Raw genomic sequence first — 26184 nt, 5'->3', positions numbered from 1 at the left:
GGATCAGGCAGCTGACGGTAAAAGACACACGGTCTTTCCAGTACCTCAGATTTGTGAAAATGCCGATCCGCGGGGGTCTGCTGATCTGCGTTCAGCGTTAAATTATTTAAAGTAAACAAAAGGATATGCATTTGTTGTTGAATGTCTCCTAAGGTTCGGAGACGCAGCTCCCCTTGTTTTAATTGTTTATCAAGCAAGGTTTTGAGCGTGCGATTGGCACGTTCAACAATGGCTTGGCCCGTGGAATTATAAAGGATCCCGTGTTTAAGACGGACGTCCCATCGGGCACAAAAGGTGGAGAGGGCTGTGGAGCAGTAGGCTGGGGCGTTATCTGTTTTAATCTGGCTTGGGCGACCCATAACAGAAAAACAGGCTAGCAAATGGTGAATCACTTTGGCAGTGGCTTCCCCACGCTGTGGGGTTGCCCAGAGAAATCCCGAATAAGTATCAACAGAAACATGTAAAAAGGAATAGGGGCGGAATTGTGGCACGTGAGTGACATCCATTTGCCACAACTGATTCGCTGCAGTACCTCTGGGGTTAACGGCATAAGAGAAAGTAGGAGCAGCAGCAGCACAGTGGGGGCAGGAACGAACAATGGAACGTGCATGATCAGTAGGAATGTGAAACTGCCGGGCCAAAACAGAGGCAGACTGATGAAAAAAGGCATGGCTTTCAATGGGGTCAGAAAAAAGGGAATTTACCTGACCACGTAGCGCGCGATCGGCGCGCGCATTGCCCTCAGTGAGTGACCCAGGCAAAGGGGTATGACTGCGAATGTGAGCAACAAAATAAGGAAAATTGCGAGTGGAGATAAGATATTGCAAAGACAAAAATAGGCAAAGGAGGTCCGCATCGACCTGAGGGGTAATGAGGGCAAGGGGCAAATGATCAATCACTTGATAAACATAATGGGTGTCCACAATTAAATTAAAGGGACAATCAGCAAAAAGTTGAAAGGCCAAAATAACAGCAGCCAGTTCCGAGCGCTGCGCGGAATGCTGGGGCAGTGTAAAACAAGAATGCCAGCGAGGGGGGTCACCGGATTGATAGGTGACAACACCTCGATGTGGAGAGCCATCAGTAAAAAGAGTAACAGCAGAAACAATGGGTTGAGAGTGGCTAAGACGATGAACAATTAGAGGCACCTTTTGGGTAATTACCAACCGAGGATCTTTTGGGGGATTATAAGAAATTTCTCCCACATAATCACAAAGAGCAACCTGCCAAGCCAAAGAGGTGTGGCACAAGGAATCAAATTCACTACGGGACAAGGGGAACACAATATCAACTAAATCAGTGCCAGTGAGTTGCACTGCACGGTGGCGGGCTTTACGAACAAGATCAGACAGGGCATCTAAATAGGGGTAAATATTCCGAGGAGGAGTGGAGGAGAGGTACAGCCACTCTATGATAGAGACGGTTGTATTCGTACGGGGTACAAACAGAGCCGCAGTGGGCGTATGAGGGGTGGCAAGAAGAATCAACCGTAGGGGACGGACCTCAGGGGGTCTGTCCACAAACTGCTGACTCAATGCTGCATTAATTTGTCGAATGCAGGCAATGTGCTCTTCAGTGATGGCAATAACTGCACCCGGTGCTCGGGCTCCACGTAGGAGGTCGAACAACGGCTGCAGCATTGAGGTGGGGAGACGAAAATAGGGCCGAATCCAATTTAAATGACCCAAAATCTGTTGTAATTTAACAAGGGTTAGGGGTTGAGGTAGAGTTAGTGCCGGACGAACCGGAGCAGCAAAGGTTTGTAAAACCTTATGGCCGAGGTAGTGGTAGGGATAAGAGCGTTGGATTTTTTCTGGTGCCACCAACAGGCCATTTTGGCCAAGAATTTGAGACAAAGATGCAATCTGTTGTTCCGTGACCCGGGGACCACTAAGCAAAATGTCATCCATATAATGGTAGACCTTTAGCGTAGGGTACCGGGCACGAAAAGGGGTGAGGGCCCGATCCACAAAAAGCTGACACAAGGTTGGACTATTTTGCATTCCCTGGGGTAAGACCTTCCACTGATACCTTTGAGAGGGTTGCTGATTATTATATTGTGGCACCGTAAACGCGAATTTTTCGCGATCTTGTGGGCAAAGGGGGATGGTGAAAAAACAATCTTTTAAATCTAACACACAGAGCTGATCGGTTTGAGGAATTAAATTTGGATTTGGTAAGCCAAACTGCAAGGGGCCCATAGGTTGGATGCATTTATTTATTTCCCTTAAATCATGTAACAGCCGCCAAGCACCAGATTTTTTCTTAATAACGAACACCGGGGTGTTCCAGGGACTAGTAGAGCTCTCCAAGCGCTGTGCCTGCAAATGCTGCTGCACAAGCGAATGAAGTGCTTTCAGCTTTTCTAGAGGGAGGGGCCACTGGTCAATCCAGACGGGCTCTAAGGATTGCCATACCAAGGGCAATGCGGAGGGCAATGTGGGTGAGGGAGGGTTTTGAGCCATCAGATATTAATATCGAGGGTGGTGTCCAGCTTTGTAAGTAAATCACGGCCCCAAATATTGAGGTGGACAGGGAGCACAAAAGGGCGGATAGTAGCAAGGGCACGGCCTCCCGGTTTAGAGACCGTGACCCAAGACAAACTCTGTCGCCCGGGTTTACTACCCCCGATCCCCCACAACTCTTTAGAAGGAACCGTAGGCCAACTAACCGGCCACTCCGGATCACGAATCACCGTAACGTCAGCTCCAGTGTCCACCAGCCCTGTGAAGGGAACATCATTTAAGAGAAGTGTTACCTGAGGTTTCGAGCGCGGACTGACATTGTCAGAGCAACAAGTGGAGAGGACGTGCTGTGAGACGGCGAGTGAGACAACGTTGATCCAAAGCCGCCTCCGCCCCGAGCTCGATCCTCGGCAGCTGGCACCTGATAGGGGACTAAAATCAATTGTGCAATTGATCGTCCACGCGGGAGCGACTGTGGAAGATGAGTCCACACCTGAACCTTAATAATGCCGGTGTAATCGGCATCGATGACTTCGGGGATGACAAAAAAGCCCTGTTTCCCAGCATGAGAGCGAGGGAGAACGAGACCCACAAAGCCGGCAGGGAGAGGTCCCGTCACCTGGGTAGGTATGGCGCAGACCTCCCCTGGCAGCCGAAAATCAGTGTCCTCCTGCATGATCAAATCAAGCCCTGCACTTCCAGCAGTCGCCGCCCTCATAGAGTCTATGGATTTTAAGGCAGAGGAACGGTTGTCTGAGTGGGAAACACCCCCGTTTGGCCCTGGGTTCGGGGGGAACCCGTCGCGCGGTTTCCCGACCCGCTACGACACTGATTAGCCCAGTGATAGCCCTTCCCACACTTGGGGCACTTTTTCGAGGGCCGAGCGGGTGCCTTCGATGAGCGGCACTCCCGCTGAAAGTGACCCTCCTTACCACAGCGGTAACAACGCTTCCCCTCCCTCCCGGTTTTTCTCAGGGCGGCAGCCAGAACTCCAGCCTTATGGGCTTGTGTGCCGATGTTCTGGCACGCCCGTAGCATGTCTGAGAGCTCTAAAATGCCAGAGGCTTGCGCCGTCTGGAGGGCACGGCGGCAATCCTCGTTCGCATTCTCAACCGCCAATTTTAACAGAATCTCCTGAGCTGCCGCAGCGTTATCCACCTGTCGGAGGATAGCCTCCTGCAATCTGTTGGTAAAATCCAGATAGGACTCTGATGCACCCTGACGGATACTGACAAAGCTTTTTGTAGGCTTGCCTGAATCCGGGACCTTCCGGAAAGCATGCTGGGCGCAGGTGGAAATGAGGGGGAAGAGGGCCTGAGGGAGTTGAGTCTGCACCTCAATGGTAACAAACTGTCCCTCCCCTGCCAATTGCTCATAAATAACATTAACACCTGCTGCTCTATGAATCTGGGCCTGACGGTCCGCCTCCTGCCGAAACTCACTAACCCAAATGACATACTGACTGGGTGACAGCATCATGCGCAACAGCGCCTTCCAGTCTTCAGGGATCAAGGAGTACCCAGTACCTAGCCCTTCAATGAGACCACGCACAAACGTGCTAGTCAGACCGAACTCGCGAATCGCTTTCTTTACCTCTCTAACCACCGAGTAAGGCAAAGTAACCCAGGTTCCAACCGGGTTGCCCTGGTCGTCATTCTGCCAGGTCACCGGACAAACTGAGACCAGCTCAGCCAGCTCCTCTGCTGTAAGATCTGAGCGAGTCTTCGCTGCGTGAACCATTTGTTGCACCAGCGAAAGCCTCTGAGCAGATGCAGACGACCTCCCGGGGGGCCCCGAAGCATGGGGCCCTAGGGGGGGAGGGTAATCACACACCGGCTCCGGCGGGGAAGGTAAGGGAGGCGGTGGTAATAAAGGCACCGGGGGCAAAACAGGGAGAGGGATGGCTGCAGGAGCCGACGGCGGTGGCGGGATTGGCAGCCCCTCTATTGACGCGGGAGAAGGTTCTTCCGAGGCGACACACTGTGTTGCATCGGTAGGAGGGGGGGTGGCTGCAGGAGCCGACGGGCGTGGCGAGATCACCAGCCTCGCGAGGGAGGGCCTGTCCGAGGCGACACGCTGTATCGCATCGCGGCAGAGGTGCCAGGCATGTAAAGCCTGCACGGGCGCCCGAGGCTCTTTGTGCAATGTCTGGCCCAACCGCTCCCAGTCCGCTAGCTTAAGGGTTCCGGCTTCAGGGTACCACGGGCACTGGGCACTCACCTCCTGTAACAGGAGAGTGAGTTCTCGAGTGGGGCAGACATGCTGAGCCTTACGCAGCAAATACTGTAGCTCAGTGCGATGTTGCACTTGCAAAGCAGAGAGGGAACTTCCCATACTTACCACAATGAAAAATACTCACCGGGATCCACGAAGCGGATGAGTGACGCGTCTGAAACCCTTGCCGGGCGAGGTGAGTGCTGAGGGCCCCACGTTTGGGCGCCAGTTGTGGCGGTTCAATGATGAGACAGAACACAGATTTATTCAAGCAAGCAAGCTGGTCAGCTGAAATGGGCTGCTGCCTGTCAGCTTTCCACCTTCTCCTTTATTATATTTCTCCCCCCTGCACATTACCTACTTTCACCGCAAAGGAATGCATGACATTGATTAATATTCTTGTTTTTCAGCCTCTATCTACTACATTCCTAATTCTCAGGCCTTAAGGCCAAGCCAAGGAAGCTTCCCACGATTACTGTCCTTTAATCAACTTCCCAGGGTTCATATCTGGTCCTCGTCCTTGGACGGAGCAATGTGTTGCTCCTACACAACAGTCAGGGTGTGCCCTGACCGTTTGCAGGTGGATGGACCAAACATGAGCCCTTCAGAGGGGCAGGGCCCTGGGAGTTTTGGGGGAGGTCCAGCCTTTGCGCTGTATTAGGGTCCAGAGCAACCTCACTGCCGAGTCCTGTCCTGGGGGGTCGGAGGGTGCTGCAGCGTGATCTCCCACTTCTGTGCAGCCAGTGGCCTGTGCTCCCCACTGCCACACTGGAGCATCCACATTTACTTATTAACAAATAAAATTTGCAGAATTTTAAAATACTGTGCACAGAATTTTTATTTTTTTGGTGCAGAATTCCCTCAGGAGTAGTTAACACCTTTGGCCCATCTAAATTAATACAACAGGCCCTGACCTGAGTGGGACCTCTAGGCGTGGCCTACCACAATGTAACTTCACCCTTCTGCATGGTGGAGTCAGCAGCACCCACACAGGTTCAATATCTAGGGGTTCCTCCTAACACTGCCACAAAGAACTGGCTCGAGCCCCCCCACCGCAGTAATCTGGGAAAACTTAACACCGCCCCGGGCGCCTCCAAGAGACAATACGTCCCCACTCACAGGCACTGAGTCTGTGTTTTACAAAAGAGAACTGCTATTGAAAGGGAAAGGGAACCCAGCATTAGTTTGGGAAAACATCACAACCACATTCAAACACATGTGATCATAAGCCAAGCCAACCCCACAGCACACTTTTGTTAGGTGGGTTCATTTTCGTATGTTTTGTGACTACAGGAATCCATGTTGGTTTCAAAATGGAATTTTATGCCCACGTGAGCTATAGGTCCATTTTCCCGCTCTTTTATTTCTCCTGGAGTTGTAAACAACTTCCGGTCAGAACTGGTTTTCCTAAGGGGTTTCCCAGAAGGGGCTTCCCGCCTTTTCTAAGGGGTTTCCCGGGCAAGTGTATAAAAAGCTGCCCCGAACATGGCCTCAGGGCTGTCCAACTGAGTGGCAGCCAGGGACGGTCACGGGTCATGGGTCTTACCTGCAGACATCTATCCATCCTAGGGATTTTCCTCCTACAGCTTCCTCACCTGTAAAGAGAAGAGAGGAGAAGAAACAGCACTTACCTTTGTCATTGTCCATCGCTGTGCTCCTGAGCGTACCATTTCTTCTGTTTTCCTGTGGCCCCGAAGGAACATCAAGGGACTCCTTGGAGCTCCTCTCCAAAGCCTGCCGTTAGCCAGAGGATTGAGGTCCCAAGCACCTGCTGTCGCTTTGATCTGTGAAGACGGTTTTTATATCTGTTTTGTAGGGTGGAGTTTGGGGGTAATCACTGTATTGCGCAATTTTGCTCTTTATTCCCCTTCTGATTTGTCCCACTCTTTGTTATAAACCCTTCAATACACTTTATTTGATTTTACCTTTACTGATTGACTCCTCATTATTTAGGGTGGGAGGGGTCCTCTTTGCAGGAGAAGGGATCCTACCAGATGACAGACGCTGGACAGGGAGGCCGAACCTAGGGAGACTGAAAGCATAAGGATCTCTTTTCTTATCTCACACACACACACACACACTCCTCCCTTGCCTTTCAGTCCTTTTCCCCTTTAACACAGGGCAGTGTCTTTTGCCTCAGTTTCCCAGCTGCTGGTGGGAAAGTCTGAGGAATGAATGTCCCATTACCACATCGCTCCCCTCTCCCTCCACTGCACCCCACTCACAGTTGGCCGTCCTTGGTCAGCAAAGACCCAGAGCTCACAGGGGCCTTCATGTGGGTTCCCTCCCACCCCCACCCAGGACGTGCATCTAGCACAATGGACCCTGCTGCCACCCTTCCCTCTGCCACCATCGGTCACCCCGGCGCTGCTGCTGCTTCTCTGCCGCCACCCGCTGCTCTCAGGTCCCACCACTGAACCCAGCGCTCGGTGGGCAGCGGGAAACCTCACTGCTCGGGCGCTCTCTTTCCCTGCACCACCGTCCCGCACCAGGTCGATGGCTCGGCAGCTAGAGCTCATCACCAACTCTTGCTGGTGGCCGCTCTGACAATTTTTCCTAAAAGACTTAATTAACTTTAGGAAAAACAAATAAAAATGCACATGGACACGTCCACGCCATTGTAATTACACAAAATGTAGGGTTTGTATTTTGCAGACTCAAGAATAAAAACAATGTACAGGTGTCTCTATTGTTTACTAGACCCAAATGCAATAGAAACACAAATAAGGTGCTTTGAACGTTCTTATCTGTTTTGTTGTTTCTTTGGCTTTTTTGGTAAAAGGTGGATGTCCGTACGACAGTTTGACCCGGACGTTGCTCCTAGTCTTGTGCTCTGGCAGGAGCGACTCACCGTGCCAGGGAGCTGCCAAACCCTGTAGTTACAGCCACTGTGAACAGCGAGTGCGGCCCTTCAGCAAAGCCCACCCTGGGGAAGGTGGGTTGGGAACTCCCCTGTGGCTGTGGAGTCCCAGGCTCCCCGTGCCCCGGCCAGGCAGGAGTGGGAGAGCTGCCCAGGGGGATGCCCTGGGGACCCAATGCCTCAGCTGCCGGCACTGACAAGAGCTGGCTCCAGCACCACGGGTCTCCAGAGACGCTGCCTACACCCTGCTTCACGAGGGCACTTCACTGGAGGGTGACGGCCTGCATCAGGACAGGCTTAGCCCACTTCTGCTGCCCTTTACTCATACAACAAGGTAACAACCTGTCATTCCCCTGCATTCAATAGTAAAGTGATTTGTAACCCACCAGCAGCCAACACTGCTCCCTTTGGCACGGCAGCTCTGTCTGCTGGATATCGAGGCAGAGAAGGTGAGTTCATAGAATCGTAGGACTGGAAGGGACCTCGAGAGGTCACCTAGCCCAGTCCCCTGCACTCAAGGCAGGGCTAAGTATGATCTAGAGTCTAGACCATCCCTGGCAGGTGTTTAACCGGCTCTTAAAAATCCCCAATAATGGTGAGTCCACAACCTCCCTAGCCAATTTATTCCAGTGCTTAACCACCCTGACAGCTAGGAAGTTTGTGTCCAACCTAAACCTCCCTGGCTGCAATTTAAGCCCATTGCTTCTTGTCCTGTCCTCAGAGGTTAAGAAAAACAATTTTTCTCCCTCCTCCTTGTAACAACCTTTTATGTACTCATGTAAACACAGAAGTCTTTTTCCCCCAGCCCATCACTAGATGTTAGAGGAGAGCTCAGTCACTCCCTGCTCACATAGCCACTGGGAGCTGACAACAGGAAGGGGTTCGGAGGGTTAACAGCCCATGGGGAATGCGGCTCCCTCCCACCAGCTGGGCACCCCAGTTACTCAACCCTGCACAGAGATCAGGCATGAGGGGCAGACGCAGCCCTGCTTCTATGCCACCCAACCCCTGCAACCCTCTGCAGGGCCCCACAGAGCCAGGATCAGCCCCAGCACAGCAGTGTGTGGCTGTGTGTGTGGCTGGGGGGGGGAATGTGTTCACAGGGGCATGCATGTGAGTCATGCAAGTGTTCGCAGGAAGGGGGGGTGTGGGGAGGGGGATGTTCAGAGGGGAAGGGTGGGTGACGTCTCTCCTGCTGCCCCCCCCTCCCCGTCCTGGGCACCTGCCAGCTCTTTGCACAGAGATCAGGAAGCTGAAACTCAGAGAAATGAAACCTAAAGGGACTGTGAGGAATCAGAAAGAGCTGGGCTGGAAACGCAGCAGGCTATGGTGAGGCCCCACGCCCTGCCAGCCTGCCTCACTCTGGCGCGAATGCATTCGGCTGGCAAGGCCTCAGGCTGCTCTGAGAGCCTGGGATGACCGGGGCTGGGGAGCACAGGGGACATGATGGGATTTGTGCCTTTAAGGAGCCCTTTATGCATCTCCAGCAAGGGGCTCTCAGCTGGGAGCTGGTCAGGGCCCGTTAACCCTCGCAAGCCCAGGCCTCAGGCACCGACACCCCCCAACAAAAAGCAACCGCGGCTTTGCATCCCTTTAAATAAATTGCTCTAGATGTGGCCCTAGGGTGCTGGCTGTTCCCCCCTCACCCCTCAATGAAGGGACAGTCCCCCCTCCCGATCGAGGGCAGAGAACCAGGCAAACGATTCCCTGAGTTTGTTGAAATCGGCTTTTTAAGTGTATTGTCTTTATGCTGCTGCTCCCCCTGCTTCCTTCTCCTAGAATCACAAACTCTTTTATCGTTGTGTAGCCACTTTCACCCAAGTTGCCTTCCACCTTCAGATTCACAGCCAGCTCCTCCCTATTAGTGAGAAGGAAATGGCAACTAGCCACCAGCCTTCCCCCCTTTACATCCTCCACCTTCTGAAACAAAACAAAATGTAGATTTAAAAAACCCTATGGAAAGACGCTTCTCCCTCTGGGAGAGGAGAAACCAAACATGTGACAGGCGTGAGTCACAGTAGTTAATGCACAGCTGGAAAGCGCTCAGACACTGCAATGAGGAGCAGAGAGTAAGAACCCATGTAGGACTGAACAGAAGAGACCCCCACACTGTCCCCACAGCGCAGTGAACCAGGCAGGGGCCCACGGAGATAGAACGCGATCGTGTCATTGAAGAGCGCACCAGCATGCGGCACTACAAAGGGAAGAGATGAGGCTGCACAGGGAACCTGGGTAACGATGCAGCCTCTGGCGGGACACAGCTGAGAGTATCAGTTCAGGACAAATTGCTTAGAGCAGGGCAGTTACAGCCCAAGGTTGGGTTTCCTTTACTATTAAGGCACACCAAACCAGCCAAACAGATCACTTCGGTCTCACCCCACTTGCTAACCATAAGTCACACAAGCAATTCCCTTAGACACTCCAGTTCCCCAGTATCACCACCAGGGCCACTCGTTATGGGGACGACTGGTTATGAAAACCAATACCCCAGTAAAAGAAAAACGGTTCTCCCAAACCTAAAGGACCAAGCCCCACACCCAGGTCAATATACAAGTCAGATCTTACCCACAAATCACACTGTTGCCAATCCTTTAGAATCTAAAAGTTTACTCATTGAAAGAAAGAAATATAGATGAGAGCTAAAATTGCTTAAATGGAATCATGATATACAGTGATGGCAAAGTTCTTGGTTCAGGCATGTCGCAGTGATGGAATAAACGGCAGGTTCAAATCAAGTCTCTGGAGAACGTCCCCTGCTGGGATGGGTCATTCAGTCCTTTGTTCAGAGCTTCAGTGTCGCAAAGTCTCTCCAAAGGTAAGAAACAGGATTGAAGATAAAATGGAGGGATTTCCAGGGCCTTTTATATCCTCTGCCATGTGGAAGGACACCCCTTTGTTCCTACTGTGGAAAATCACAGCAGCAAGATGGCCTTTGGAGTCACATGGGCAAGTCACAAGTCCCTGCATGACTCAATTCTTTTACGGGGAGAGCAGCCATTGCTCACATGCTACCTTGAACATTCCCAGGAAGACTTCTCATGTGAATTGGAGTCTCCCAAGGTCCACTGTCCGTTAAGTGTTTCTTGACTGGGCACTTACTGAGAATAGTCCCTTCTCAAGAAGCTGACTAAATGCTTCCCTGAGGCTACTTTGAATCAAGCGCATTGAGATACAGGTACATAGCCAATGTTCATCACTTCAGCCACAACAACGATACACCCAGACAGACAGCATAATCCTACCCAGCCAGTCCGAACCTTTCCATAGACACCTCACACCACAACCTCTGTACCATATTTGCTGCAAATATATAACAGTGGTTGCAACAATGATCTATACGGTCACAGGTCATGTCAATAACGTCACAACCTGACTACTATTTCCTCACTTTAGAGGGTTTAATTTGTATGTGGGGGAGGCATTTTCAAAAGTGCCGAAGTGACTGAGGAGCACGGCTCACGCTGGCAGCCAATGGGGCCTGGGTGACTAAACCGCGGGGGGGGGCCCCTTTGGAAAATCGCACCCTGCGCGGATAAAGCTGGGGGAGGGCTCGGGGAGAGGAGGAGACCTGGGGGAGCAGGTACAAAGCTCTCACCTTTGGCTAATTGCCCTGCCTCCGTCATCGCCCTCTGCTCCTCGCGGCTCTGTGCCCAGGCAGGGCCCTGGCAGTGCATGAGGGCGATACGAACACCCCTCGGTGGGGGGCAAGGGCTGGCCGGGGCCGGGACAGGGCAACCGGTTCGGGGCAGGGGGCTGTGGAGCTGGTTGGGGGCGTAGCGGGGAGCGCGCCGCGGCCTGGTGATGGTGAGTGACCCCGTCTGTGTGCTGGGAAGCCCAGGCCAGGATTGTACGTGTGCAAGCGCGTGTGTGCGCACAGACACACACAAACACACAAACACACACACCCCCCATAACTAGTCCCATGTCACCCATGGAGCTGCAGGTGGCGACTCGGGCTGAGCGGACGCTGAAGATGACAAGTGGAAGTGAAAGTTAAGTTTCAGTTTCCTTTTCTCTGCTCACTCTCGCTTCCTGGGGAAATGCAGCTCCCCAGCCAAACCAGCGAGATCCCCAGCGAGCCACCCGCCCTGCGTATAAAGGGCAGCATCGCCCGGGCGGCCACAGTCCGTCCTGCCCGGGCAGAACTCGGGTCTCCCCCAGAACCGGGCACTTCCACACCGCGGGAGGAAACCCGGGGCAGGGAAAGGAGCCGCCACCTCCCCTGGCTGGGACTCTCGGATCGCGATGAGGTAGGAGCATTGGGGTCGCTGGGCGGGGGGGACATTTCCAGCGAGGGCTAAAGTCAGACAGCTTGCCACCCCCCTCTGCGCATTTCTGGGCTGTAAATCTCCGGCTTTTAAATCTCTGGGGCGGGGTCACTCCGGGGTGATTCTGCGTCCTGTTGACTCTCCAGGCTGGTGCCTCTCAGGGCTAGTGCAGGTCACTGTTGACACCTCGCCCTGCGAGCTCCCCTCGCTGCACCTTCACGGAGAACTCCCCCTCTGGCCAGCTGTCACTCCGGCTTCGCTCCGCATCAACGGAGGAGCCGGTAAGAGAGTGCCCCCCCCCCCAGCCCTGTCCCCCCTCTCCCTTGTGTTTCAGAGGAGCAGCCCTGTTAGTCTGTATTCACAAAGAGAAAAGGAGGATTTGTGGCACCTTAGAGATGAACCAATTTATTTGAGCATAAGCTTTCCTGAGCTACAGCTCAGGAAACCTGGCTGCTGGTGTGGGGCAGGGGGGAGAGATTAACTCTGATCCCTGGGGAGCTGGAGCCAAGGGGCAGCTGGGGGGCGGGATGGGACCAGCCCAGGAGATGCAGAGAGAAAAGGCAGCAGCAGCAGGAGCCCGGAGCAACAGCGCAGGGGAGGCTGCTGGGAGGGGAACCAGCTGCTTGCAAAGGAGGGGGGGGGGCTCTTGTGAACGCTCAGCCTGGAGCTGAGACCACCTAACCCCACTGCCCCCCCCAAGCACCACCCTGAGCGCAGGGCACCGGCACCAGACCAGAGCGCAGGGACAGCTGGAGGGAGTGGGGGGAGGGGGGCGGCTGTGTGTCTAGCAAGGCAAAGGGGGGGGGGGGTCCTGTGGTCTAACAAGGCGGGGGTGGGGGGTTGTTCTATTGTTCAGTGTGGGACTTGTTCCAGGGTGACCATATTTCAGCTTCCCAAAAAGAGGACACTGCCGAGTGGGGAGGGGGAGGGAATGTGGCGGTGGGGGTACAATTGGTGGGTGCTGGAAGGGATACCTGCAGCAGGGGCACTCACTGGTGGTGGGGGGCAGTGTCGCTCCCTGTCATGGTGGTGGGGATGATTGTAGCATGTAGTGGAAATTCATTCAGCCCAGATGGAGTCTCATTTTCCCCTCTCTTTGCAGCACCCTGCGTCTGAAGGAGAAGCTGCAGGCCCTCCAGTGCCACTTCACCTGGAACTTTGAAATCAGAGACCAGGTAGATGCAGCTCACCTCCTCCAAACTCTGGCTCTCAGGATTGCCCACACTCACTACCAGAACCAGCCCACGCTCCTTGCCATGCAGGCTTATCTCTGCCACCTGCAAGGGCAATATGAAGACGCTCTGCAAAGCCTGAGAGAAGCCGAAGAGATTCTGCAAAGAGATCACCCAGATAACTTCCCCCGGCAGGTCCTGGTCATTTATGGAAACTACGCCTGGATCTATTATCACTTGGCCCACTATGATTTGGTTGAGCTTTACCTGGACAAGGTTAGAGAGATCTGCCGCTCCCTGAAGAGCCGCTCTCCACATGCAGCTCAGATCCCTGAGATACATGCACAGAAAGGCTGGTCTCTCCTGGCAGCAGGCTTCCGCAATGGCATTGAAGCCACAAAGTGTTTCCAAATTGCATTAAGAGAAGACGAAGCAAATGGGGAATTTCTTGCTGGGTTGGCAATTGCGGTCTTTGCATCATGGACTCACTCACACAAGCCTGTACTTCGGGAAGCAGCCAAAAAGAAGTTGGTTGCCATTCTCCATGAACAGCAGCAAAACTATGAAGCTAAGGTGTATTTAGCCAAGATCCTTAAGAAGTGTGATAGACAGCAAGCCGAAGCCCTCTTAGAAGATGTTGTTCAGAATAGCCTGGACCCTGAGGTCCTGAGACATGCAGCCAAGTTCTTTCAACCAGAATTCATAGAAAAAGCAATCTCTGTTCTAGAGCAAGCAATCTCTCTGAACCCCAATTATCATCTCCTTCACTATGACCTTGGCGTCTGCTACAAGAAACAACTGGAGCAGGCCAAGTCAGGCAGAAGAGAAGAAATATTGGCAGCAGCTATTGAGGCCTTCAAAAAGGCTGTGCAGAAAGATCCAGCCTCTGTGTTTTCAAGGCTGGCTTTAGCTGAAATGTATGGAGAAAACACACCTCACTACCAAGAAGAGATTTATCTCAATCTCCTGAGTGAAATGCCCAGCCTCAGCAAGAGGTGTCAGCAGGCAGTCTACCTTCACTGGGGGGATTTCCTCTTCTACAAGCAGAAGTCAGTGTGGGAGGCAGCTAAGATGTACAAAGCAGGTTTTGCCATTCCAGACAACTACCTGGAGAGGCAACAACTGAAAAGCAGGTTGGAAGAGGTGTCAGGAGAATTCCAGCAGAGCTCCCAAACCACAGAGGCTGAGGCCATACATTACTTCATTCAAGAGAATGAAAGTCCGTGGTACATGGGGAGATCCACTGGTGGCAACAACAGAGCAGGAGACTGGAGAAGGAGAGAAAATGCGGGATCCTTTCCCTTCCCTTCCGTGGACACACCACGACCTCTTTCTTAAGTGAGTCACTTTCCCCACCTGTGTAACAGTGATATTCGTGATGCAAATGATTCTGGGTTCCCTGAATTGTTCAGACCACAGCACATCCTGCTGCTGTTTCTCATAATTATTATTAGCTACCTTTCTTCTGATAGCACCTAGAAGCCCAGACATGGACCAGGACCCCATTGCGTCTGGCCCCAAAGAGTCTACCGTCTGCAACGAGAGACAACAGGAGGGAACCGGCAGACAGACGGAGGAGCACAAAGAGACAATACTGGTCAGCAAAATGACAGTGGTCTCGGCCCACCAGCCGTTGTCAAGTGTTTTGTAAGTATCACCGCAGAGGACAGTTTAGCTTCTGACACTGAGGAGCTGTTTCTACTCAGAGGGGACAGTGCGACCATCCTTGTCTCTAAGCAAACCTACCTTCCAGCTCTGCTGCCTTCTAACGTCCACGCAGCAAATAAGAATGGAGTTTCTTCTAACGGCGTTGAGTTTTTGTATTTGTATGGCTGAGTGCCTGTAGTGTGTCTATATCATGAGTCCCATCTTTGCTTTCAGCACCTCTCACTGACAATGACTCACATTGACATGGCACCTTCATCCTCAGCTTGTCACTGATCTGCTATGGTTTTATTTCATTTACAATAAAAGTAACTGAGAAAACAGAAATCAGTCAATTACACCATCTTGGAACATTCCTTTCCGTGCCCTTAGATTGCATCGGGGTGAGCAGCACACACAGGACCCCACGGGCGCTTCGAACTCACCGTATACCACCGTGACAGTCACTAATAGAGCTGGAGCCAAGGCTGGAGTTTCAGGAGCTCGCTTGGTGGAAATGAGTGTCCAGATTTACCAAAGAGCTCAGCACACAGCAGCTCCCATTGTTCTCAGCTGGGGTCCAAGACCCCTGCAGTATTCTTAGGAGGGTGGGGGGTGGGCGGTGGAATCCTCTATTGTTCTCAATGGGGTAGGGTGAGGAAGATTCTCCATGGTTTTCAGTAGACACTGCTAGCCCTTTTGAAAAGCAGCCATAGACGCTTAGACAGCTAAGGGGGTACCTTTGAGGTCTGCTGGGCACTCAAGGGATTACCATAAAGGACCCTAAACTCTCAGGTGGGTGAGGTGGACAAAGGGGTGGGGCAGAGGTAAAGGCTCCTTACCTGGCACGTTCAAAAGCCCTCCCAGGGATCCTGTGTGCTCCAACCCCTCAGGCACAGCGACCCCATCAGGTGCAGGTGAACACGCTCACCCCAGCGCTGCCAGCTGGCCAGGCGCGTCCAAACACCACGGGCCCCTTTGCGCTGCGATGAAGGGATAAGCAGACAGCCAGGGCAGGCTGGGTGTGAGTGAGTGAGAGGGGGGTTGGAACTGGCAGGTTTGCCCTGTCGGGGGATGCTGGAGGGGACGGGGCGTAGATCCACGGGGAGCTTGGGGAAGGGGCAAAACACAGGAAAGCTCTTATCTGGTTGGCGGCTGCTTTGCACGCAGAGCAGGTGCCCTGCTTCCAGCCGCAATCCCTTTCCACAGCAAACCTGGGCAGTCAGCAGGTACCTGCCCCAGGGCTGTCCGGGTTTGGGGGCCCCTCCCAGCAGCTGTTTGTGGATGGATGTATCACCACTCAGAGCTGGAAAGGAGCCGCGTAGACCCAACTACGGGGGTTCAGGCAGTTTTATGGGGACCAGAGCGACTATTCTGTGGTCACAGTGGAGAGCTGAGATGGCGTGACGGGGCTGGTGCTACTCACCCCTCGGCAGTACCGTCTTCTGGCTCATCTGGGGAATTAGCTCGGACGCCCCTTCCCGTGGTTACTCAGCCCGTCGAGCCCCTTGGTCACGCCCTGGCCTCTCACGCGCTGGGAGCAGCCGCGCTTCCCTCTCCCTGAGCCCCCCCGATCACCTCACGTTAACGTTCTGCCCCTGCCGGGTGTCATCACAGGCTGCTCCAGACGGCCCCCACCGCCCCCAGGGGCTCTCCCTCATGTGTCACCCCAGCACTGACTGGTGGGGGAACCCGGCCCGCCCTCTGCCCCGGATGCCAGTCCAAGGACCTCAACCCAGCAGCTGTGGGGTATTCCTCTCCCAGCCCTTCCTGCTCCTCCCCTGTGGAAACACCCCCAAACCCAGGGTGCTCCGGCTCCAGCGCCCCCCCCCCCCCACCCCACCCCCGGGCTGCTCCGGCTCCAGCGCCTGCCCCTGCTCCAGCATCCTCTCCACCACCACCCCCGCTCCAGCTCCCCAGCTCCGGCCCCCTGGCTGCTGCAGCTCTGCCTCCTGCCCAGCTCTGGCGGCTGCTCTCCCCTTAGCTCAGCCCTGCCCTGGCTCAGGGAGCTCCAGCGCACACGGAGGACAGGCCCCCAGGCTCCTGACTCCCTCATTGGCCTGCCCGCCCTGTCAATCAGCCTGACCTAGAGTATTGACCCCTGCCCATTGGCCCCAGGGACTGCCAGTCTCAGGATTCTAATTTCTCCGTGGCCCTTCCCCGCTATTGGCAGAGGGCAGCCAAACAACCCCACTCAGTGTCAGTGCGGGGCCAGCAGCCCCCTTACACCGGGACGGCTTCCTGCTCTCCCCCAGCTGATCCCCTCCATCTCTCTCCCGTCCCATCCCTATCCTTTCACCTGCACCACCAGCCTCTTTCCTGTCCCCGTTCCCCCCCCGCCTCCTACCTCCCATTCCCTACAAACCTTAAATCTGCCTCCTGCCCCCGAGAGCTTCTCCACCCTCCCTTTACAGGGCTCTGCTGTTCCTGAGACGTAACCATGTCCTGGCTAGCCCCCAACTCCACCCTCATGGAGTGCCAGACATTTTGCCTCTGAGTGTTAGGGTGACCACCCGTTCTTTATTTTATAGGACTGTCCCTTATTTCATTGATTTGGCCCTTATGATGACCATCCATAACTTAATTCTCCTGTGGTTTTTTTCCCCCCTTTCCTCCATCCAACAAAGGTGGTCGCTCTGCTGCACCGGGCTTGGGTCTCACTGAACACAGTCGGAGATGGCTGCCCTCTTCATTACAGGCAACTTCTCTGCCACGTGCAGACAGCCTGTAGGGAAATGGCAGCCATCTTGCTGGCTTCAGCCCCATTGAGAGTAATGGGAGATAGCAGCCAAAATGGTTGCGGAAAACTTCACCCATTGGCAGTGTGGCTGGAGAGGGCAGGGCCTAGAGGGCAATGCGGCCCTGAGCGACCCTCTGTGTCAGGGATGGAGGCTGTGCCAGCCACAGGGGTGGCTCTGCAGGGCTATGGAGAACTGTGTCCATCGGAGCTCCAAGCCCCCTTGCGCCGTGAGAGCCCGGAGGCGGCTCCGCAGGGCCATGGGGAAGCGTATTTATTGTCACACTGGCTGGAGTTGCTCATGAGTGAGAATACCAGCCTCAGGGCAGACTTTTAAGAACCACAGCACAAACCCCAAACTGGCTGGGAGTTCTATACTTCATTTCACCAACCAAGTGACAAGTTTGAACCCCTCAGGCTCTAGGCAGCTTTACCGTGGGGCCACAGACAGTCCCCTGGGGCATTCCAATCTCTCTCGCAACCCAGGCAAGCTTGCTCTGTGGCACATGGTTGCTTTACACCAAAGATCACAAAATATTCAGGTTAGTCTCACTCACAAAGGACCATTCACTTACACCCAGCTCAATTTGCACCTTAGCTCTCACACCAAAGACAACACTTGTAGACATTTCTCTAGTAAACTAGGATTTATTAACCAGGAAAAAGAAATAAGAGCATTATTTACAAAGTTAAAACAAGTAACCATACACACAAAAACGTGTTGCAGTCTTAGGATTCACATGGTGCCAGAGCTGATGAAATATGCCAGCTCGATGTGTCCATTAGGGCTAACCCAGGTTAGTCCTCCGGATCTCTTGCTTGTGTTTAGGAATCTTTGCCCCTGAGAATCTAAACAGGATAAAAGGACCATAATTCCTTCTGCTCCGAGATTTTTATCCCCATCTCCCTAGAGTCTGGACGAGTGCTTCTACATGCTTGATTTAGTTCTAAACGGGAGCACAGGATCCAGCCCAAGAGGTGACTGTAGCTGAACCGCTTTGTAATAGCATCCATAAAATAATTAAATTGAACATACCTGGAGGGAGGGGACCACCAAAGAAGTCCCACACAGGAGCATTTAATTTCAGAAAGGGGAACTACACAAAAATGAGGAAGCTAGTTAAACAGAAATGAAATGTCCAGTCCTAAAACCTGTGTATGTAACCTATCATTTAAACCAGCTTCTGTACCAGATGTCTGGAGGATAGCTAATGTGACACCAATTTCTAAAACAGCTCCAGAGGTGATCCTGGCAATTACAGTCCAGTAAGCCTCACTTCACTACCAGGCAAAGTGATTGAAACTATAATGAGGAACAGAATTATCAGACACAGATGAACACAATTTCATAGAATCATAGGACTGGAAGGGACCTCGAGAGGTCTTCTAGTTCAGTGCCCTGCACTCAAGGCAGGACTAAGTATTATCTAGACTATCACTGACAGGGGATTGTCTAACCTACTTTTTGACAGAGATTCCACAACCTCCCTGTGACGGGATGGGATTCACCACTGTGGCGCCTCCTGCTGGTTGTGATAGGAATTAGCTCTACTCACCAGGGCCCCCTCCTCTCGTGGTGCCCTGTTGCCATCACTTTTGTTCCAGGACCCACGCCACTCCCAGAACTGTAGAGTCCTCTTCAGTGACACTGCCCCCTGGCTGTGCCACCCTCTGTGTTTTCCCCCTTCCGGGGGACCCACGGTCTCTGTTCAGCCACTCCTCCAGTGGCAACTTCAGTCCATTGTCCCAGGGCCACTTCCCATGTAGCTGCAGCACCCTTTTCTGCCCATACCTCAGGTCCTCAGCCTGCAGGTTGTAGCAACCAGCCCAGAGCTCTCTCTAGCTCCCCCAGCCCCTGCTTGCTGCTCAGAGCCTGGTCTTCTCCCCACAAACTCCATTCAGCTACTGAACTCTGCTATGCCGTGCAGCCCTTCTTATATGCGCCTGCCAGGTCATGATTGCCTGCTTCTCTCAGCCCCTTTCTCATTGGCTGCCTGCAGCTCACTCTCCGTAGGGCTGCTTTTAACCCCATTTCTGCCAGTGGCAGGCAGTCACGCCATCACACTCCCTAGGCACTTTATTCCAGTGCATAACCACCCTGACAGTCAGGAAGTTTTTCCTAATGTCCAACCTAAAACACCCTTGCTGCAATTTAAGTCCATTGATTCTTACCCTATCCTCAGAGGTTAACAAGAATAATTTTTCTCCCTCCTCCTTGTAACAATCTTTATAACCGTTTTCAAGTGCATAAATGTCCCCTCCCAGTCTTCTCTTCTCCAGACTAAACCCAGCTTTTTCAATCTTTCCTCATAAGTCATGTTTTATAGACCTTGAATCATTTTTGTTGCTCTCCTCTGGACTTTCTCCAATTTGTCCACATCTTTCCTGAAATGTGGCGCCCAGAGCTGGACGCAATGCTCCAGCTGAAGCTGTATCAGCGTGGAGTAGAGCAGAAAAATTACTTCTTGTGTCTTGCTTACGACGCTCCTGCTAATACATCCTATTTGTTGCGGAAGAGTCAACATGGGTTTTGTCAAGGGAAATCATGCCTCACCAACCTATTACAATTCTTGGAGGAGGTCAACAAATATATGGACAAGGCTGATCCAGGGGAAGTAGTGTACTTGCACTTTCAGAAAGCCTTTGACAAGGTCCCTCACCACAGGCTCATAAGCAAAGGAAGCTGTTATGAGATAAGAAGGAAGGTCCTCTCATGGATCAGTAACCAATTCAAAGACAGGAAACAAAGGGTAGAAATAAATGGTCAGTTTTTAGAATGGAGAGAGGTGAGTAGTGGTGTTCCCCAAGGGTCAGTACTGGGACCAGGACTGTTCAACGTTTTCATAAATAATCTGGAAAAGGCGGTAAACAGTGATGTGGCAAAATCTGCGGATGATACAAAATTACTCAAGATAGTTAAGTCCAAAGCAGACTGAGAAGAGTTAAAAGGATCTCACAAAACAGGGTGACTGCGCAACAAAATGGCAGATGAAATTCTATGTTGATAAATGCAAAGAAATGCACACTGGAAAACATAATCCCAACTACACATACAAAATGCTGGCTTCTAAATTAACTGTTACCACTCAAGAAAGACTTTGGAGTCGTTGTGGATACCTCTCTGAAAGTATCTGCTCACTGTGCGATGGCAGTCAAAAAAAGCTGACAGAATGTTAGGAACCATTAGCAAAGGGATAGATCAAATAGAAAATATGATAATACCCCTATATAAATTCATGGCACACCCATATCTTAAATACTGCATGCAGATCTGGTTGCCCCAGCTCAAAAAAGATATACTGCAATAGAGAAGGTAGAGAGAAGGGCAACAAAAATGATTAGGGGTATGAAACAGCTTCCATCTGAGGAGAGATTAAAAAAACTGGGAGTTTTCAGCTTGGAAAAGAGATGGCTAAGAGGGGAATATGATAAAGGTCTATATAATCTTGACTGGTGTGGAGAAAGTGAATAAGGAAGTGTTATTTAGTCCTTTACATAACACAATAACTAGGGCTCACCCAATGAAATTAATAGGCAGCAGGTTTAAAACAAACAAAAGGAAGTATTTCTTTACATAACATACAGTCAACCTGTGGAACTGGTTGCCAGGGGATGTTGTGAGGCCAAAACAATAGTAGGGTTCAAAAAAGAACGAGGTAAGTTCATGGAGGACAGGTCCATCAAGGGCTATTGACAGGATGGGCAGGGATGCAACACCAAGCTCTAAGTGTAACTTGCCTCCAATTGCCAGAAGCTGGGAATGGGCGACAGGGGATGGATCTCTTGATGATTCCCTGTTCTCTCCATTCCCTCTGGGGCACCTGGCATTGGCCACTGTCAGAAGATAGGACACTGGGCTAGATGGACCTTTGGTCTGACCCAATAGGGCCATTCTTATGTAACCTCTTCATGAGGTCCCAGGAGGCTGGGATGGATGTCATGGTTGACAGTATGAAAAGCAGCACAGAGGTCAGGAAGGATGGAGAATGAGAGTTAGGTGAGAGGAGATCATTTAACTCCCAAGGGGTGGCAGGTTCTGTCCCGTGCTGGGTTGTAGAGCAATGGCTGCTGTGCAATTTTACATTTTAACTGAAAAACATAGTGTCATCAGTTTTTGTTCTGAGTTCAAGAAAAGGAAGGAATCAGAAAGTCTCATAGAAATAACTCTCAGGTGTGTTTATGCCTTGAATTCTTAGGGTTTCAGCTGTATCCAGGCCAATTCCAGAACAAAGAACAGACATTGCATCCACAGAGTCCATAAGAATGGCCACAGTGGGTCAGACCAAAGGTCAATCTAGCCCATTGTCCTGTCTTTCAACAGTGGCCAATGGCAGGTGCCCCAGAGGGAATGAACAGAACAGGGAATCCTCAGGTGATCCATCCCCTGTCACCCATTCCCAGCTTCTGGCAAACAGAGGCAGGGACACCATCCCTGCCCATCCTGGCTAATAGTCATTGATGGACCTGTCCTCCATGAACGTCTCTAGTTCTTTTTTGGCCTTCACAACAAAGAGTTCCACAGGTTGACTGTGCATCGTGGGAAGAAATACTTCCATTTCTTTGTTTGAAACCTGCTGCCTATTCATTTCATTTGGTGACCGATAGTTCTTGGGTTATGAGGAGTAAATAACACTTCCTTATTTACTTTCTCCACACCAGTCATGACTGTATAGACCTCAATCATATCCCCCCTTAGTCCTCTCTTTTCCAAGATGAGCAGTCCCAGTCTTATTAATCTCTCCTAACATGGAAGCCGTTCCATGCCCCTAATCATTTTTGTTGCCCTTTTCTAAACCTTTTCCAATTACAATATATTTTTTTGAGATGGGGCGACCACATCTGCACTGCACACAGGACTCACAGCAGGGGGAGGGGTGTAACAGGCCTAGATTGCCACAATTAAATGTCCGGAGAAAGAATATTTACATTCTGCCGACCCTCAGCATCTCCCCATTACATTTCTCTCCTGCCTGCTGACTAGAGTGGGCCCCGTTCCCATTGATACTAAGGTTATGGCTACAGTGCAGTCGCAGGTGTGTCTAGCTCAGGTAGGCATCCCCATGCGAGCTTTAATCTAGCTAGTGGGACTAAAATGAGCAGTGAAGCCGCAGTGGCGCAGATCCGGATGTGGGCTAGAAACACAAGTACGTACCTGCGGGGCCAGATGGGCTTGCAGGTCCTGCACCGCCAAGTGTCACTGCTGTTTTTAGCTGTGATATCTAGGTTACAGCTAGTGCGGGTAGGGCAGCCCATGCTACGGTCCCACCTCTCACTGTAGGGTAGACACACCTTGCGGCCATTTCACAGCACCCTGGCCGTGCGAAGGGGCCTTTCCATTTACACTCGCTTTACGCTGCCAGCGTGCTGGGAACTAGCCTTTGTGTAAATGAGAGTCAGGCCCTTCCTGTCTCCTTGGATAAATGGCCCCCATTGAAGTCAGTGCGAGACTCTCTCTCCACACACACATATACGTATCCTGTTCTCAGCTCTGTTTTGTGACATCATGGTGTACATTTTGGCTTGGAATAACACACATCAAATATTCCAGTTAATAGCTAGCTTCGGCCCTAAAGGTGAACTGCACAACAAAATAATCACTTCTAAATACTCTCACTTAGCAGCTCTGGTGCTGGAGGAGCATTCAAACAGGTAAACACATTTTGAACAAACATTGTACATTGTTATTTCCCCCCTGAGAAATTCTCCTGACGTTACCAAGCAGGGAGCTTTCTGTGACATAACAAATACCACAGGCTGCATCTATTGCAATGAGTCATGGGGTTTGGCCGTGTTGCTTTCTAGGACACAGGAAGTACTAAGAGGATTTCACAAAGGTTAGATTCAACCCATTCATACTGGTCCCATGCATGGGAGAGTGAGGACGTCAGACACTGAAATCCAGGCTTAGTTCTTTGTTGCCACTTAGCAATTTGCTTTTAACCAGAAAGAAGCCCTGTCACTCTGTAATCACTGCCCCAGGATTGTAGCATATAGTGGAAATTCATTCAGCCCAGATGGAGTCTCATTTTTCCCTTTCTTCGCAGCACCCTGTGTCTGAAGGAGAAGCTGCAGGCCCTCCAGTGCCACTTCACCTGGAACTTTGAAATCAGAGACCAGGTAGATGCAGCTCACCTCCTCCAAACTCTGGCTCTCAGGATTGCCCACACTCACTACCAGAACCAGCCCACGCTCCTTGCCATGCAGGCTTATCTCTGCCACCTGCAAGGGCAATATGAAGATGCTCTGCAAAGCCTTAGAGAAGCAGAAGAGATTCTGCAAAGAGATCACCCAGATAACTTCCCCCGGCAGGTCCTGGTCATTTACGGAAACTACGCCTGGATCTATTATCACTTGGCCCACTATGATTTGGTTGAGCTTTACCTGGACAAGGTTAGAGAGATCTGCAGCTCCCTGAAGAGCCGCTCTCCACATGCGGCTCAGATCCCTGAGATACATGCACAGAAAGGCTGGTCTCTCCTGGCAGCAGGCTTCCGCAATGGCATTGAAGCCACAAAGTGTTTCCAAATGGCATTAGGAGAAGACGAAGCAAATGGGGAATTTCTCGCTGGGTTGGCAATTGCGGTCTTTGCATCATGGACTCACTCACACAAGCCTGTACTTCGGGAAGCAGCCAAAAAGAAGTTGGTTGCCATTCTCCATGAACAGCAGCAAAACTATGAAGCTAAGGTGTATTTAGCCGAGATCCTTAAGGAATCGGATAGACAGCAAGCAGAAGCCCTCTTAGAAGATGTTGTTCAGAATAGCCTGGACCCTGAGGTCCTGAGACATGCAGCCAAGTTCTTTCAACTAGAATTTGTAGGGAAAAAAATTTCTATTCTAGAGCGAGCAATCTCCTTCACTATGACCTTGGCATCTGCTACAAGATGTAGTTGTGGGGGGCCAAATCCAGCAGAAGAGAAGAAATATTGGCAGCAGCTATTGAGGCCTTCAAAAAGGCTGTGCAGAAAGTTCCAGCCTCTGTGTTTGCAAGGCTGGCTTTAGCTGACATGTATGGAGAAAACACACCTCACTACCGAGAAGAGATTTATCTCAATCTCGTGAATGAAATGCCCAGCCTCAGCAAGAAGTGTCAGCAGGCAGTCTGCCTTCACTGGGGAAATTTCCTCTTCTACAAGAAGAACAGTGTGCAGAAGGCAGCTGAGATGTACAAAGCAGGTTTCGCCATTCCAGACAACTACCCGGAGAGGCAACAACTGAAAAGGAAGTTGGAAAAGGTGGCAGAAATATTCCAGCAGAACTCCCAAACCACTGAGGCTGAGGCCATACGTGACTTCATTCACGAGACTGAAAGTCATTCTCTTGACTAAAGGAGGAAGTCCACTCGTGGCAACAACAGAGCAGGAGACTGGAGATGTGGAGAAAATGGGGGATCCTTTCCCTTCCCTGGACACACCAAGACCTCCTTCTGAAGTGAGTCACTTTCCCCACCTGTGTAACAATGACATTCGTGTTGCAAATGATTCAGACTATGGCACATGCTGCTGCTGCTGCTGCTAATTATTATTAGCTACCTGTCTTGTGGTCACACCTAGGAGACCAGACATGGACCAGGACCCCATTGTGTCTGGCTCCAAAGAGTCTACAGTCTGCAACAAGGGACAACAGGAGCGAACCAGCAGATGGACAGGGGAGCACAGGGAGACAATACTGGTCAGCAAAATGGACAGTGGCCTCAGCCCACCAGCTACCCAGCCATTGTCAAGTGTTTTGTAAGTATCACCGCAGAGGACAGTTTAGCTTCTGATACTGAGCAGCTGTTTCTACTCAGAGGGGACGGTGCGACCATCCTTGTCTCTATGCAAACCTATCCTCCAGCTCTGCGGCCTTCCAACATCCACGCAGCAAATAGATGTGGAGTTTCTTCTAACAGCGTTGAGTTTTTGCATTTGCATAGATGAGTGCCTGTAATGGGAATAATTATATAGACACATCTTTGCTTTCCGCACCTCACCCTGACCATGACTCACATTTACATGGCACCAGTTTCCCCAGCTTGTCATGGATCTGATTTATTGTAAATAAAGTAAAAACATAAGTTAGAGAAAACAGAAATAAATCAGTCTCTTTGTGTTGAAACATTGCTTCTCCTGCCTCTAGATTGCATCAGGGTGAGCAGCACACATAGGACCCTACAGGCGTGTCGAGCTCACAGTAAAGCACCAGGACAGTCACTAACAGAACACGAACTGTCCCACATTGAGGTGTCATTACAGGAGGGTTTGGAACAAATTGATAAACTAAACCATAATAAGTCACCAGGACCAGATGGTATCACCCAAGAGTTCTGAAGGAACTCAAATGTGACATTGCAGAACTACTAACTGTCCTCTGTAACCGATCATTTAAATCGGCTTCTTCACCAGATGACAGGACGACAGCGAATGTGAGGCCGTTTTTTTAAAGGCTCCAGAAGTGATTCTGGCAATTACAGGCCGGTAAACTTGACTTCAGTGCCAGGCAAACTGGTTGAAACTAACTATAGGAAAGAACAGAATTATCAGACACATTGATGAACATGATTTGCTGGGAAAGTGTCAACATGTATTTAAATTTTCAGAAAGCCTTTGGCAAGGTCCCTCACCAAAGGCTCTTAAGCAAAGTAACCTGTCATGGGATAAGAGGGAAGGTCCTCTCACAAAGAGATCTCACAAAACTGGGTGACTGGGCAACAAAATGGCAGATGAAATTCAATGTTGATAAATGAAAAGTAATGCACATTGGAAAACATAATCCCAACTATACATAGAAAATGATGGGGTCTAAATTAGATGTTACCATTCAAGAAAGATCTTGGAGTGATTGT

The 26184-nt window shown here is 51.3% G+C and overlaps 1 protein-coding gene, 2 long non-coding RNA genes and 1 pseudogene across 7 annotated transcripts in view; 2 read left to right on the top strand and 2 right to left on the bottom strand.

Annotated features, from left to right (window-relative positions):
* Positions 1-5292: 5292 nt before the first annotated feature.
* The window catches only part of LOC119565105, a 28057-nt gene continuing 7165 nt past the window's right edge, over positions 5293-26184 (bottom strand). The window contains exons 1-3 of one of the 4 annotated variants that reach the window (XR_005223835.2): positions 11135-11461; positions 6605-6702; positions 5293-6463 (exon numbers count right to left, since the gene is read on the bottom strand). This is a non-coding gene — a long non-coding RNA (uncharacterized LOC119565105). Of the gene's footprint in view, positions 6464-6604; positions 6712-7925; positions 8121-11134; positions 11462-26184 lie in introns of those variants that run through there. The other 3 variants (XR_006283521.1, XR_005223836.1, XR_006283522.1) reach the window with 3 other exon arrangements.
* On the top strand, positions 11543-14971 carry LOC119565090 (interferon-induced protein with tetratricopeptide repeats 5). 2 transcript variants are annotated; one of them, XM_037889456.2, is made up of 3 exons: positions 11650-11789; positions 12910-14317; positions 14452-14971. In XM_037889456.2, exons 1-2 carry the CDS (start codon positions 11785-11787, stop codon positions 14315-14317), a joined length of 1413 nt encoding a protein of 470 aa, XP_037745384.1. In that variant the 5' UTR covers positions 11650-11784; the 3' UTR covers positions 14452-14971. The 2 variants fall into 2 exon arrangements, with proteins under 2 accessions (XP_037745383.1, XP_037745384.1); XM_037889455.2 differs by having other exon boundaries at positions 11543-11789; positions 12910-14971.
* LOC119565101 lies at positions 17993-19576 on the bottom strand. Its single transcript, XR_005223830.2, has 2 exons — positions 18917-19576; positions 17993-18457 (listed from the first exon to the last, which is right to left on the bottom strand). It is a non-coding gene; the product is annotated as an uncharacterized LOC119565101 (long non-coding RNA).
* On the top strand, positions 22836-25433 carry LOC119565091 (annotated as a pseudogene).

The sequence above is a fragment of the Chelonia mydas genome, chromosome 1, assembly GCF_015237465.2.
Source record: "Chelonia mydas isolate rCheMyd1 chromosome 1, rCheMyd1.pri.v2, whole genome shotgun sequence".
Lineage (NCBI taxonomy): Eukaryota > Metazoa > Chordata > Testudines > Cheloniidae > Chelonia > Chelonia mydas.
This window is presented reverse-complemented; position numbering and strand designations above follow the sequence as displayed.